At 38.9% G+C, this 16,470-nt stretch overlaps 1 protein-coding gene across 2 annotated transcripts in view; it reads left to right on the forward strand.

The window, feature by feature from the left end:
* Nucleotides 1-16,470, forward strand: part of LOC113190164 (aldehyde oxidase 4) — a 56,894-nt gene that overhangs the window by 9,460 nt on the left and 30,964 nt on the right. For both annotated transcript variants that reach the window (XM_026399329.2, XM_077799184.1), the window contains 10 exons: nt 677-803; nt 4,508-4,569; nt 6,517-6,600; nt 7,179-7,259; nt 8,475-8,619; nt 8,862-8,954; nt 10,690-10,841; nt 12,139-12,232; nt 13,289-13,398; nt 15,264-15,448. In XM_026399329.2, the coding sequence (XP_026255114.2) occupies nt 677-803; nt 4,508-4,569; nt 6,517-6,600; nt 7,179-7,259; nt 8,475-8,619; nt 8,862-8,954; nt 10,690-10,841; nt 12,139-12,232; nt 13,289-13,398; nt 15,264-15,448 (1,133 nt within the window). The remainder of the gene's footprint in view (nt 1-676; nt 804-4,507; nt 4,570-6,516; nt 6,601-7,178; nt 7,260-8,474; nt 8,620-8,861; nt 8,955-10,689; nt 10,842-12,138; nt 12,233-13,288; nt 13,399-15,263; nt 15,449-16,470) is intronic.

A 16,470-nucleotide genomic window follows, 5' to 3' on the forward strand; every position in this document is an offset into this window, starting at 1 on the left:
GAGAGGTGCACAGGACAGATGCACGGTCCTGTCTCCCATTTATGTCATCATGGCATAGGGTCTTTGAAAGGAGCAAAGTAAATTGTCATTTCTCTTTTTCTGTTGTTCTGTTGTATTTGAGTGTAAATGGTTAAATTGTGTAAATTAAGTACATGAATAGTACAACACTACTAAACAACACTGTACAATTTCCAAAACATTTATATAGATAATGTCCTTAAATTCATCAAAAATTCTGAAATATAGTTGGAGAAGAGGATGCAAATTATTTGATCATATTCAACTATTTATAATGATCCTGTAAAATAGATATCATTATCTTCATTTTATAGATGAAGAAGTCAAGTAAATCAGCCAAACTCACACAACAAAGGAGGTGCCAGAGGGACCAAAACTCACATGAAAATGACACCAAAGCACATTAGTTGTTCTAAGCCACACTTCCTGTTTCACAGGCTCCAAATAGCAAAGTGTCTTAATTAACTTGCTTTTCTTGAGGGCAAAAATAATACACATCTGATTTTAAGAAATAAAGTGTTTTCCTTTCAGGGGTTATTTTTTACCCTGCAGTTATTTCTGGGAAGTGGAATCTACAACTTTTGTTGCGGACTGGGGAACAAAGGTAGGGAAACAAGAGGTCTAAAGCATAAATGATGGGTGTACCATTGCTTCCCAGGAAAGACTTGCCAAGTGTCATGGTACACAGTGTGGATTCTGCAGCCCGGGAATGGTGATGTCTATCTACACGCTGCTCAGGAACCACCCAGAGCCAACACCTGAGCAGATAATGGAAGCACTTGGAGGTGAGTCATCTTGGCCCTGCGTAGGCAGGAGTCAGAGTAAAAAGTGCTCAGGAAGCTAGACACAGAGACCCTGGCTCATGGGAGAAATAGTGGCGCAGCTTCGTGGTTCCAGGCTCCTGGCTTCCTTAGTACCTGTCCTGACCGAAGTATTTCTAGAAAGGGCTGTCTTTGTTTGGCAGCAATGATGCCAGGAATGGGCATGCTGCTGGATTCCTGACTAATACTTTTCTTTTGGTGGAGCCATTTGTCACTCTGCAAAGACACACAGATGGGCTCTTTCTAACACTATCTTTTCTAAATGTAGAAATTTAGGTAAGCTGGAAGAACAAGATTGTGCTGTTTCCTTTTTAATTAATCTGTCTGAATAGTTCATTAACATCACTTACTAAAACTAATTTTGCAAAAAGGAAAGACTTTTTAGATACTTTGTATCTTTATGCCCTGGTTGGTTCATTATAATAAGATAATCAAGGAAATCATAAAAACAATTAGTTATCAAATAAACTTAGCAATTCGATCTCCTGAGGCAAAAGAGCTATCAAATTTAAATGAACAAAAACAATTATATACCTGAAAAAGCTATGTTGACAAATGCAGTATTCTTTTTTTTTAAATTTTGTTGAGAAGAAATTCACTTATCATAAAATTCACCTATTAAAGTGTACAATCCAGTGTTTTTAGTCTGTTCAGAGTTGAATAATCATCCCCACAATCAGTTTTAGAAAATATTCATCACCCAGAAAAGAAATGCCACAACTACTTAGTAATCAGTACCCCGCCATTCTCTCCCTCCCAACCTCCTACCATGGCAATTACTTATCTACTTTATTCATTCATTCATTCACTCATTTATTCATTCATTTATTCTAATCAGTTATACATGACAGTAGAAAGCTCTTCAATTCATTGTACACAAATGGAGCAGAATTTTTCACTTCTCTGGTTGTATGTGAAGTAGAGTCACACCATTCATGCAACCATACATGTACCTAGGGTAATGATGTCCATCTCATTCCACTGTCTTTCTTACCCCTCCCTTTTTCCCCCTCCCTTTTATCTCAGCCAAAATTCCTCCATTTATCCCATGCCCCCCCCCTATGGATTAGCATCCACTTATCAGAGAAAACATTCAGTCCCTGGTTTTTTGAGATGGACTTATTTCATTTAGCATGATATTTTCCAACTCCATCCATTTACTTGAAAATGCCATAATTTTATTCTCTTTTAATGCTGAGTAATTTTCCATTGTGTGTATGTACCACAGTTTCTTTATCCATTCATCTATTGAAGGGCATCTATGTTAGCTCCACAATTTAGCTATCGTGATGTGGCAGTGTCCCTGTAATATGCTGTTTTTTTAAGTCCTTTGGGAATAAACCGAGGAGTGGAATAGCTGGATCAAATGGTAGTTCCACTCCAAGTTTTCTAAGGAGTCTCCATACTGCTTTCCATTTTGGTTGCACCAATTTGCAGTCCCACCAGAAGTGTATGAATTGTCCCCCCACATCCTCACCAACAGTTATTGTTGCTTATATTCTTGGCTATTCGGACTGGAGTGAGATGAAATCTTAGAGTAGTTTTGATTTGCTTTTCTCTTTTATTACTAGAGATGTTGAACATTTTTTAATATATTTGTTGATGGAACAAATGCAGTTTTCTGTAACAACACTAATTTCATGGTGACTGGTCACTAATTCTTAGAAGAAAGCTATTAAGGTAAATTTCTAGGTATTATAGGAAAGTTCTTTGTTCTTTTCTATAAACAGACCTGGATAGAAACTGAGTTTTATGATGAAAAGATGCAGAATACAACTAAATAGACATTAAATTTAAATGTTATAGGAAGTGGCATATTAGTATTCCCTAATATTTTCCCTTATCACTTAACAACAACTTTTTTGGTTTCTAGTTAAACACTATTAAAATATGGGTCGATAATTTCAATTATAACCTGAATGGATTGAGCAATTGATAATTTTTGCTCAGTGAAATAATGAGCAACTAATGAGATATCAAGAAGTTTGAAAAGCATAGGTCTTGTGATTTGCCCTTTTTGTCAGTTTATTTGATTATGAGGCAATCTTACAGAGACAAATTATACCTTTCATGATTCTGTGCCTGTGATTAACATAGAAACCACCAAGAAAGAGATGGTACTGTCAAGTTTGGCTAAGTGGATGAGTCAGACAACTTTGTTCTAGGTGTAGATAACTTAAAGGCTATATTTATGCTCTCTGTAGATAACTTGAAGGGTATATTTTTGCTCTCTGTAGATAACTTGAAGAGTATATTTATTCGCTCTCTTTCTAGAATTATAAATATTAGTCACACTGATAACCTTTGTGGGTCTTTTTTTTTTTAATGTGTGGTGCTGGGGTTCAAACCCAGAGCCTTGTGCATGCGAGGCAAGCACTCTACCAAATGAGCGATATCTCCAGCCCTCATGGTCATATTCTAAGAAAAACAATAATACAGGGGCTGGGAATATAGTGCAGTTGGTAGAAAGCCTGCCTTATATGCACCAAGTCCTGGTTCACGACCCCCCAAAAGAAAGAAAAACAATAATATAAAATAAAGTTCAAATAAATGTAATTAGTATAGGCTTATAAGTTCTAAAATGGGCAACCAACATAAAAATCGCTGCTTAATTTAATCTAGGCTTTTCCTTTCAAGACTAAAGGAATAACATTTTTGAATTTTCATCTTTTTTCTTCTTCTTAGAATTAGAAAAATGTCTGTAATGGGCAGTTATCTTTTCTTCAGCAGTCTTTAATACAGTTAACACTGATTATGTAACCCTGAACAAAATGAAACAAAAAGCCCTGATACTGGCTCGCCCCAGCCTTTACTACTAGCTTACAGCTTATCAGAGAGAAGATGTCCATGGCCTTCCCACTACTTGTATTTCATACCACGTAGTTATGTTCTAGAAATTTCAGCTTCTTCCTTCTACTCTAAGGAATTCTAAATTCACATCCTTCCATGTTTTTTCTTCTTTAGCAAAAAGAAAGAGACTATGGAGTCTGCAGCCATTCAGCTTCTTCTAAAAAGAAAGGAGGGAACCCACAGCCCAACTTCCCTTGTGACTCACTGGAAGCAACACTTTTCTTCTAGGAGTTTTAACTTGCCCGATCCACATATACACACTCCCTCTGAAATTGTTAAACTATAATTGAACATAATAATTTGAAACATACTTTTAGTATAAAAATAATACATTCTATTGTGAAAGGGTCCCCAAATTTAAAGACATAGAAAAACTCACCAATAATTCTGCCACCAGTAGCGCCACCCAGACCAAGACATTAACACATGAGCCTTTGGAGACACTTATCCACACTATAGCAGTCCCAATTCCTCTTCCCCTGGGAGACTGCAAGAGAAAGGTATGATGAAGGGACACATAGATGATATGGAGATGCAGATATACAACTTAGGATAGGGGCAGGAAATAAAGCAGAAAGGATTGAGAAAAACTTTGGAGATTTCTGTGGTATTTCAGGAAGAAAATGTAACCACAAAATCTATTTTTTGAAGAACATCTCCAAGGGAAACATTTTTTTCTAAAAAATCTTGCTGGCTTTAGGGAGCAAAAAAAAAAAAAGAATCTCAATACTAATACAACTATTCCACTGAAAACATGAAGTACAGATATGCAATGTATTTCTATATTATTTTCTAAAACTTTACCCCTTGTTAATCAGGTAATTTGTGCCGATGTACTGGATACCGACCAATTATAGAAAGTGGGAAAACTTTCTGTGTGGTGAGTTAAAAAAAAAAAAGACTACCCATTCTGTTACATTAATGATCTTTTGCATAAAATAATGTATTGCATTCACTAATCTCTAAAATAACTCTAGGTTGCCTTTTCTAACCACTGAAAGTTGTTAAATACCTACAGCTTGTTTTTTTTTTTTTAAATAAATGGTTAGCATCTGTCTTGTTTTTATCCTTAAATTGGTCATTGTTCTCAAGCCAGAAATAACACAATGAGAACAGAATTTTGGAAGAAAAATTCTTGGCATTTGCTTATAGATAAGCCTGGGGAGCCATGTTGGGAGTGAAGGCATGGACTAGTGCCATATCCCACACAGGAGAGAATGACGACCCAGACCAGTGTGGCAAATGTGGATACAAGGAAATCACTTTTAAGAGGATTGCCAGAATCATAGCCACCAGATGGTAAAGAGCAAGGAACCCAGGTCACCTTCCAAGTCAAGAAACAGGAACCACAGGAGACAAAGGAAGCTGGGGGGAAAAATGATTTAGCATATGGGGGAGCAGGTAGTTTTGAAATATCTTGTTTTCAGAAAGTTGAATGTCAGGAGAAGATATATTTTGAAACAATTTCAGTAGGGGTGTTTTTCCAGAACCCATTTTTTATAGTAAAAATTAATTTTTATATAATGTTTTGGCTAAAAACAATTCAAGGTACATAAGTTCATGCCAAATACTATAAAATCTTTAAAAGTTATATTTTAATGCCAGTACTGAAAATTTTCAAGTTCTACATACTACTGGCTATTTTATTTTAATTCCTGGGTTGGATATTATTTATGTGGAACCATATGAGTGGGCAATATACTACCATTTTTGACCTTCAAAAGCAGCTTGTCTGATTCATCCTCTTACAGTGTGATTATTTTTCTGGTGACAAAAAAATAATCTGTACAAAGATAGAGACAAAATTAGATATTTAGACTCTCTCTCACACTGGGTCCCCACATTCAGTTACTTATAGTTAGTTCCTTTACTGGGTACAGCATTGACACAAAATCCAAATCCCTTCTTAATTCTGTAGAAATGATCTTGCAAGTAAGATATACCAGCTGCTACTTTGGCTGTAGTTCTATGTGTCAGGCACTGTATGAAACTTTTCTAATACTTAAATCTATCAAATCTTTTGGGGATGGGTTTTATAATCCGAATTTAACCCTGCTAATATGTGTTAAAGCAGATACTAGATCCAGTTCGCCTTGACTTATTTTTTTAATATTTTTTAGTTATACATGGACGAAGTATCTTTGTTTTGTTTATTTACTTTTATGTGGTGCTGAGGATCGAACCCAGTGCCTCACACGTGGGAGGCAAGCGCTCTACCGCTGAACCACATCCTAGCTGCCTCCCCTTGACTTATGTATGAAGAACATCTCTAGATTGCCACAAACCCTTTGCCAGTGTTTACACATTGAAAAGGGAAAGCAGGAATGATAAGTCTGATTGTTGTAGTAACTAATAAATAAATTCTGACCCCAAACTCTGCATTTCTGCATGAAATGTCCTAAAAATTAACGTTAAATGCTTTTCATCTCAATAATTCAAAATGATCCCAATAAACTAATAATAAGCTCAGGCTTCATTTATATTGATATTTAGAAAGTTTTCAAGAAAGATACATGCTGTATCACCATTAAGATGACAAAAAGCAATCTGTTGGGTTGGTTACTACAGTGTAACTACACTTCACATATCTCAGTTCCAATAGAAGCCTCTGCTGGCTGACTCCACCCGCCTCTCACACCTTTGCCATCCCCAGATATTGGAATGACACTGTTTACAGGACTCCATCCTGACACCGTCCTGTTCACTCCCTATTATTTTATTTAATTGTTCAATGAAGAGATAGCAGGTTACCTAACCTGCCAGATGCTAAGATAGGTAACTAAAGAACTAACTAATAAATTTGACTTCAACTGCATTTCCTCCTAAGGAATCCAGTGTTTGTCAGCTGAAAGGATCCGGAAAATGTTGCATGGATCAAGATGAGCAGGCTCTTGAAAACAGACAAGAAAAAGTAAGTATCTGGCTTTTCCACTTCAGTTGAGATTGGCTGAAAAACATCCATATAAACCCAAAGGAGTTCTCTGTTAGTGTGAGTAAGTAAAATGCAAAATAAGTGCATTGGGATCATCAAAAGCCTCAAAGAGCTCCAAAAATTAGGAGGTTCGTGACTCACACCAGGCTGGTCGCACAGGCTGCTTCCCTTCCCAAGCATCAAGGCTTTCTGTGCTTAGTCTGAGTTTAGCAACCATCCCCATTCCCCTCACTAAGAGGGACTGAGCAGCAGTGCCCCCTCATGCTCCAGCCAGAAAAAAAAAAAATATCTGCAAATGATTTCTGGGACCCAGAACAGAAACCTGAAACCCAATTTCTGACACCAGAGGAAGAAAACCAGAGTCTATTAAGCAAGCTGGGAAATCACCCAGTGCTCCTGAGAGAGTGGGAAGAACTCCACTGAGGGATGCCCTGTGGTTCTGGAACCTCATTCTGTGTCAGGACATGTCAGAGCAAGAGGCCCTGACTCTGGAGTCTCACACTTAAATCTTCCTGCACCTTGCTCAGTAACTCCGTGTTTTGTTTTGTTTCATTGAGATATGTACCAAACTGTATGATGAAGATGAATTCCAGCCATTGGACCCATCCCAGGAGCCTATATTCCCTCCTGAACTGATAGTAAGATACTTTACTTCTATTGTTTCCTAACATAATATGGTATCTGCCTTTTTGTATTACACTATGAAATTACTAAGCTTTAACATTAAATTGGGAAGTGTGCCCAAGATAATGGAGCAAAAAACCCATTTTTAGGGACTTTATTCAGATAAGTGGACCAGACAGCTTGGAAGAGTGGTGTTGCCAGGATCAGCTGCCAGGATGCATTGGTTGAATCCCATCAACTGAAGAGCCTCAGGCCAGAGTACAGTGACTCACCCAAGGTCATTGGTACTCTGTGAGATATCTTAAAGGTCATTTGTAAAACCAGTGAAGGAAGGATCCAATGATGGGCTGGGGATATGGCTCAAGCGGTAGCGTGCTCGCCTGGCATGCGTGCGGCCCGGGTTCAATCCTCAGCACCACATACAAACAAAGATGTTGTGTCCGCCGAGAACTAAAAAAATAAATAGTAAAAAATTTTTTAAAAAAAGAATCCAATGACACTTAGAATAGCAGAATCACACTATTCTTACATTTAGTTTCTGTAATTTCAACTCAGGGTGGGAAAGAGAAAGGGAAAATAACGTGTATAGTGCAGTGTGTCTGCCACTCTCTTCTGTGCCCGGAGAGAGCACGAGAGAGGTGATTCCACTGGCTTCAGAAGGTCTCAGTCCCCACACACCTCTCAGAATGTAAGAACTTGGGCATCCTGGGTACAAATCTAGAAATAAAAATTACATGCCTAGTGTAGCTGTCTGTACGCACATATCTAAATATAGACATAGAGACAGTTGTTCAAAAAAACCCATTTATGCAATTCCTGCTGAGTGATTTAAGGGATGCTTTTCAAGGATCATTTTGTCTATAAACAATTATTGTCCAGCAGAAAATCTCATCCCCAAAGATGAGTCTCCTCTGAGTCACTGTTGGGCAGAACTAGAGCAGGAAGCCTGGCATCTTAGTTCCAGGCCAAGCCACCTTCACTACATTGTGCTATTTCCTCTTCGAACACTCACTTCACAAATACAAATGGAGTTTAGGCCACTCTCCATGATGATTCTTTAGCAGTGCCATATGGATCTTATCAACAGATGACTCATTGGCGATCCCTAGAAGCTGGGTCTCTCCAGAAAGCTAAAATGCAGCCCACCTGGACACCCAGAGCTGTGGATACACTCATGGCTTGTGTTCAAGAGCCCTGCTTGAAAGTGTGTTACATTTGCTTCTCTGCAGAGAATGGCAGAAGATCCAAATAAGAGGAGATTGACATTCCAAGGGGAGAGGACTACCTGGATCACCCCTGTAACCCTGGACGACCTTCTGGAGCTGAAAGCCAATTTCCCGAAAGCCCCGCTTGTCATGGGGAACACTACAGTGGGTTAGTGTTTGCTTCCCTGTTCTTTAGAGTGGTTAGCCTAAACTCTGTGTCTCTTCTGAAACTCCTCATAAGTGCAATTCAATTTTGTTAATGATACTCATGATCCTTTAGAATGATTTGTTGCTTTCTTTTGAATATAAGTTACGAGCATCACAATTTTCATTCTGGCTTATCAGTAACTGACATGTATTAGCATCCATTTTCTTCTTTTTCTGATTGCTTGAAATGCTATTCCCCCTAAGGACCCGCCATTAAGTTCAAAGATGAATTCCATCCAGTTTTTATATCTCCACTTGGGCTTCCAGAACTACACTTTGTGACCACCACAGATGATGGTAAGTACCTTCTTTCACAAATAAGATATAATTGTTGGCTATTGGGCTGTTGGGAAGCAACCACAAGTGCTGAGTGATTTTGAGATTTCACAGAATAACTCACCTCACTTATTTATTCAGATATTTACTGAGCACCTACCCTGTGTCTTTTATGAGCATTGTCAAATGGATTTACTCAGCTGCATCACTGAGTTCTACATCATCATAGGAGCCATAATAGCAGAAAGATGTCACATACCTCACCAGGTATTTAGGGATTGACCAAACAAGAAACTGAAGACATGTGCTATCCAGTAGGAAAGGTTCTTGTCACACGTTACTCTCTGATTCACAAATTTTCTCAAGGTTCATTCCATATATACATACACAAACATATGCACACACACACACACACACATATATCTTGACCACAAAAAATGTAACTATGAACAACAAATTTGTTTGAAATGTAACTATGAACAACAATTTTTTTTTTATCTTCACATGCTTTACAACAACCCTGAGAGATAGATAGACATAGCAGGCAGCCATGGTATCTCTATTACCCTACAGACGGTATAGAATCAAAGGGCTTAAGTAACTTCATCAATATCACACAGCTAGCATATCCAGGTCAAGGCTCCAACCCAGGTCTTCTTGCTCCACCTAATACACTAAAGAAGGCAATCTGAAAAACACATCCCACCATCCACTACCCAGACTAAGCACTGGAATGATAATGACTGTAGAAACTAAAAATCCTATAAAGCAAGGTTTTCCCCAGTGAGGAAACAGAAATCAAGTAGACAATTTCTTGATAGCCCCTCTGACCTGCCAGTCTGAAGTCAGTCTGTCTATTCACTTTTTAACCAACCTGTTGGAAAGTCTATATCAATGGACTCACAGGAAGAGATCAGGCAAGGGAGGCCAGCCATGTAGAGCAGAAGGTTGGGAGAAGGTGTGGGAAGTATTTGGTTAGGGTGTGGTGAGGAGGTGGGGAGGAGGTAGAGCCTGTGGGACCCAAATCAGTGTTTGGGTCTTCACTGTTGTCCCTTTTCGTTACTGTTGTCCCTCCGGGGAGCAATAGGCACTGTTTCCCTAACCATCCATCTAGTAAATTTTAATACCGCCCATAAAATGTATATCTTTTTTATGTGCAGTGTGTGTTTTGGTGCTTTATATATAAAAAGAGTTTCGCACTCCTTTGGGAGCAATATTGCCCCCATTGAGGATGCATGGACTAGATGACATCACTACTTAAACCATACCCTGTAAGCATACCTGCAAATAAAATTGACCCAAGATATGGCAGTTGTCTATTCTTTTTTATCTTTTTGATCTGAGAACAATAAGAAGAGATAACTGAAGAAGGACAAATGGGCAATTGACATTTTTCAGGTTAATTTTTATTTAGGCTTTGTAAGCTTAAAAACAAAACAAAAAAACCCTTATGAGACCTTGACTAAGATTTCCATATTTGAGCAATTTATTTAGGAAAAGTAAATGAAGTACTGAATTTCAGTTATTTGTGCTTGATATGTGCTAAAGTCTATGGCACACATGACTGAGAAAAGGAGTTTTGTTTTCAGTATTTGAGAGTAAAGCAGATTGCCAGAAATATTTTTAATTATTGTATTTGTTGGTTGTTGTTCTGAGTGAATATGGAAAGCGAAGACAGATTGAAGAGACTGGTTTCATGCAGTCCTATCTTGTTAAAAAGTTCAGTTAAGCTTATATTCCACTATCTTATTTTTAGGGGTGACAATAGGTGCAGGATACAGCCTGGCCCAGTTGAATGATGCCTTACAAATTATTGTTTCGGAGCAACCAAAGGAGAAGACTAAGACATTTCGCGCCCTCCTGAAGCAACTGAGGACACTTGCAGGAGCCCAGATTAGAAACATGGCTGTAAGTTCTCTATTAGATAAAATAAGTCACAGTTCTGGACAGACATACAGTTCTGCTCATTTTAACCAGTGCTATCCTGAAGAGGAATCCTAAGTCAATGTTGAACATGTCTCCTCAATATGAGAGTGGGGATGGGTGGAGGTGTTCAAAGTAAGAGAACTGTGATATAACAAGATTATGATACAAGAGTCAGAAGATTCCCAAATCCTAGTCCCAATTACCTGTGATGATGTATGATCCTGGAGAAGCTATTTGATCTCTTTAAACCACTGTCTCTTAATTTTTGAAATTAAGGTCCAACCCAATGGACTATCTCTAAGGTACTGTCCAGCTCTAACAGTCTATGAAATATGCCTCCAAGATGCTCTTTTATGGCTGGTTCTCCTCTTAGATCTTTTTATTAAGGTCAGTTTCTAAATGTGTCTCCCACATGTGCATTCATGGATTCCCCCAGTTGTCTAGCTTACTGGGGTTTCCTAGTTATTTAATATTTGAGAAAAAAAATCAAAGGGAGATCAGTAGAGTAGAAGAAGGGGATCCAGGAGAGTGAGGAGGAGAGGGAAAGGGGAAATACTGGGAAATTATATTGACCAAATTATATTGTATCATGCACATGTACAAATATATAACAACAAATTCTACCATTATGTACCACTGTAATGTACCAATAAAAATACAGTGGGGGGAAAAACTTAAGAAAAATTGGCTCAGACTACTCCCCATTCCACACATGGTGGGTAGATTAGCAGGATTTGGTGGGGTCATGGGTCACTGTATTTCTCCTGTTTGGCTCTGGCTCTTTGGCTGATCCTCCAAATCTGCCCTTCATTTTCACCTTCTGCATCTTATGTCCCTTTTCTAAATGGCATTGCTCCTCTCAATTTCAACTTGACCCCGTAAGTCTTCAGAGAGCCCTTGTTTGAGTCAATGTGGAATAGCCTTTACTGAAGGTTCAAGGTGACAGAGAAGCATTCTATTTCACAGCAGCAAGACAGGCTCCATATCCCAGTTTTTCAATTTGCTCAGGCCACAGTCTCTCCACCCTCCTCAGTCAGTCTTTGAGGAAATCATTCTTCCTTGTTGCACATGGAAGAGGAATATTTTCTCAGGATGGGGTCAAGAGTGGGAATCTTGTATGATATGTTGTCTGAATCTACTTAGCTGCTTCCAAATTCACAGATCTTTCTGTGACACAAAGAAGAGAATTAAAAACTTAACACAAGGCCTCTGTATAGAGAATTCATTATTTGACAAACAACTAAGTACATCTTTTCAAATGCCATCCTTTTTTATTTAGACTTTAGGAGGACATGTGGCAAGCCAGCCTCATTTTTCTGACCTAAATCCCGTTTTAGCAGCAGGAAATGCAACCATCAACCTGATATCTAAAGGTAAGAGGCCAAGCTTCAGGTATTCTACTTTAGACTTACCACTGTTTGTTTTGTAGCTTCTGCTGTAATTATTAGCTGGAGACCCAAGAATATTTAATTTCACTTCATAAGGCTGTGTTTACATTGCTTCATCACACACCTCCAAAGGGTGAAACTTTGATCAGTTAGTCTGCTCTCCAGAGGTCCTTTATCTTACAAACTGGATACTTTTATTGCACCTGACAATTTTTCTTAAATATTTGACCAACTTGTGAGCAGTTAAAATTACAGTATCAAAGTAGTTGAAGAAAAATACTAATGAGTAGTCTCTCCATGGCATATTTCAATCCAGAGTTTCATAAAAATGGCAGTTTTTCTTATAAGAATTTCATTTTAAACTAAATGAAGTTTGTGGGACATCTTACCCATTACTTCTGTCCTTATTCAGATACTTTGAGCTTTGGGGAGGATTTTAAGTTTCAGGAAATAAAAATAAACTCATATTATTCATAGGGCTACTGGTGTATGAGATTCTTCTCTGATTAAAATTATTTTTTTAAAGGTGACTCAAGAGAGTATGATAAACTAAGAGAACAGTGTGTGTGTGTGTGTGTGTGTGTGGTGTGTGTGTGTGTGTACACATATATGCAAATAATCAAAGAGAAAGTGATATATCAGGAATCCCACCTCTGCCGGAAGTCCTACCTCTAGTACTATGGAAAGGTCATTCAATCTTTCCCAACCTCAATTTTACCATTTGTGAAATATAAACATTGCAGATTGTCTCCAAATAACTTTAAAGTTCCTTAAGGCCAAAATTTGTGAGTGGTGTATAAATGTGCTGTAAAAACAGAAAAGACTCCTCAGCTTATCAGGTCCATCCCTGTCATTGTGCAGATGGGACCCCAAAGCTGCCATGACTTGCTTCAGCGAGCCAGGATGGGAGCTGGAACTAGACCCCTGTGTTCTGGCTCCCAGCCTACACGCTGTCTTTCCCACAGAGACATCACATCCACCACTTGCCGTGGGTTCTGCAGTGAAAAAGCTCAACCTAATCCAGACCATTTTCTCTAACAGAAGGAGAACGGCAGATTCCATTAAATGGCCCTTTCCTGGAGAGAGCACCAGAGGCCAATCTGAAATCTGAAGAGATTGTGTTGTCCGTTTTCATCCCCTACTCTACACAGGTGAGGGTCCTGGAACTGCTGCCCTGCCCCACAGAAGCCCTGCCGGCCCTGTGCAGAAAGCCTGAGCTGCAAACAGGCTTCCAGGGGAAATGGCCCCCTATTCAGAACCAGCTGCTTTAGGGAGACTTTGGGCCTCTCACAGGGGGAGGCCAATTCCCAGATGGTCATTTGATTTTCTTTCATAGAAGGGTCACATTATAACTTTCATGGATCCTCAGCACTTTATTCTTCATGACTCCCTTCTTCCATAAATATATATACATTTATGTTTGTGTAAAGGCAAATATAACCCTGGCTGCATTCAGTACTCTATACACATTATTATTATTATTATATTCATTTCTTTCTTGTGATTTAAAAGAAATTAAGAGTGAAACATTTCTGTGGGCTTGATGTATATTACTCTGCCAAAGTTCAAGATAGCCTTTACACGAACTAAATATGTTTTTACTCTTGTTAACTTTATTTTGTAGTTTTCTTATAAATGGTCTAAAGATTTCTTGTTAATGTTTTGCAGAGGTACTGCTTTAAGAACACATAACCTGGGTTAATTTAAGATAATAAATTATCACCTACAGGATAGAGAGATAGACATTAAAGCCCAGTACTCTGGTGATATTGATTTGCTGGATGTTTAAGATTAAGATTTAAAATTAAAGTTAAATTAAAAGGGCCAAAAAACCCAAAAGAACTCCTAATCGTATCCTGGTCCCTATCTCTGGGTCTAAGGGTACATGGGCCCTGCAAAAGCAAAATCTTTTTTGTGAATAGAATTTTTGATTTCAGATGAATGTGCATCTTAGCCAAGATTGAGTACATAGTCAACATTAGCTAGGGGAAACTTCTAACAAAGTAAAAGTTATTTCAGGTGTTTCAAAGTCAACCAACATTTATTAACCAAATCATTTAATAAGATTCTTTACCTACCGACTATGTATCACAGCACGGTGTTCAAACTGGAAGATACCACAAGAGTTAAAAGACATGGGGTCCTGTCCTCAGAGTCTCTAAATCTAACAGGAAGGGCTTGAAAGGTAGGGTAGGGAAAGGGGGACCAATTGCCTGGGACAGGAAATGACAGGCAGCTAGAGTAGTTTCTATTGGGGGACAGCTGGTGACAGAGAGACTCCTGCCCTGAAAAGGGAGAGAAGGCAGTCAGGGTCAGAATAAAAGATGATAGCCCTGAATCCATGGGGTGGCCAATCTGGGCAGGAGAACCACGTGGAGCTGGGAGGTAGAGAACAGGGCAGCTGGACAGCCTGCGAGGTGAGGCAGGGAAGGAAGCCAAGGTCCATCACTGAGCATCTCAGGACTTATGTGTTTTAGCAGGTGGCCACCATTGAAGGCCTAAAGCAAGGTAAAATTTGAATAAAAGAAATATTTTAAGAATATTGATCCAGTAGAAGAAATGAGCATAATATTGGTTGGAGGAGGACTGAGGGCAGAAGGAGTAGTGAGGAGGTCAAGGCAGTGGCACCTTTTCTCCTGACCGTCCCCCCATCCCAACAGCAGCCCCCCGTTACAGCTGATCCAACCCAACTTCTTGTTTTAAAGAAAATTAGGGGGGGTTGTGGCTCAAGTGGTAGAGTGCTTGCCTAGTACCTGCAAGACACTGGGTTCGATCCTCAGCACCAATTAAAAATAAAAAAATAATAAAGATATAAAGAAAATTAGAATGCAAATAGTTTAAGTCACTAACTTACCCAGGCCACAGGTGGCGATCCAGAGTTGAAAGAAATAGAGCCCAGGGGATGAGCAGGGACTCTGGAGCCAGACAGATCAGAAACCCCAGCTCTGCCACTTACTGTGTCTCTTTGTGCAAGTAGATCAGTGGAGATAAGCACTAACCCCTTCTCTATCTCCAGTGGCACTTTGTGTCGGGGCTCCGGCTGGCCCAACGGCAAGAGAATGCCTTTGCCATTGTCAATGCCGGGATGAGCGTGAAGTTTGAAGACAACACAAACACAGTCCGGGAGCTCCAGATGTTCTTTGGAAGTGTTGGCCCCACCGTGCTCTCTGCAAGCCAAACCTGCAGACGGCTGGTCGGGAGGTATGTCATGGCGTGTCTGGGACATGGAATGTGGGCCATTCTGTTTGGAATGTTTTAATAAAAAATGTACTTGGGAAATTTCTTTTCTGGTTTCAAACATACGTATAGTCCCCTAAAAAAAATTAAGCACCGCAGAATTGGATGAAGAAAGTACAAGCCACCCAAAAGCCAGGCCTTTGAGATAAAATGATTCTTTTATTGCAAGTTTCTGTAGTAAAGTTTATGCATAAATCACATGGTTTGAGTAGGTGGTACCTCTAAGGAACCAACTGTAAAATAAGTAAATAGCTCTAATTCTGGGACTTAAGACATCTGAAAATATTCTTACTCCACTTAAAGAACATGAAATATATTTTTAAAAAGTCACATTGTCTTTTTCTTGTAACTCTCATGACCTCTAGCATTTGGAGAGTAAGTTCTAAAAATTCTTCCAACTTGCAGTTTTACAATAAATTTAACCCATCATCAAAATTTAACCTTCTTTGTCAATACTAGCAATTAATGCCAGGTTTTTCAGATATGAAAATAAATCTATGCTTCCAAAATAACTCTGTACAAATTTTCGTTCGTGAAATTTTTCCAACTCTCTTCAATCATTGGGTCATTTACCATGTTTATGCAGTGTACTGTGTGTACCAGACACTGATCTAGTTCCTGCAGACACAGCAGAGCACAAGATAGACAGAGCTGCAGGTCTCAGGAAGCTTTGTTTTTAGTAGTGTTTTGGTTGTTTGTTTTGTTTTTGTTTTTCACTTGAGCTATTTGAGGTAAATCAATATTTCCAACTCATTTCATTAAAAAAAATAATAAAGGAGAATTCAGTAAGGAAACTTTGGGAGCCCCTGCATTAGGTGCTTAAAAAAAAAAAAGCTAATGAAGTATTTTGAGAATCTTTTGTTCAGACTTCATAGATGATTACAGATGCCTGGAATTATAGCTCCGTGGTGGAGCAGTTGCCTAGCACATGTGAGCCCAGATTCAATCCCCTGTACCTCCCCAACTCTCTCTCTCTCTTTCTCTCT

The sequence above is a fragment of the Urocitellus parryii genome, chromosome 1 (assembly GCF_045843805.1).
Source record: "Urocitellus parryii isolate mUroPar1 chromosome 1, mUroPar1.hap1, whole genome shotgun sequence".
NCBI classification, from domain to species: Eukaryota; Metazoa; Chordata; class Mammalia; order Rodentia; family Sciuridae; genus Urocitellus; species Urocitellus parryii.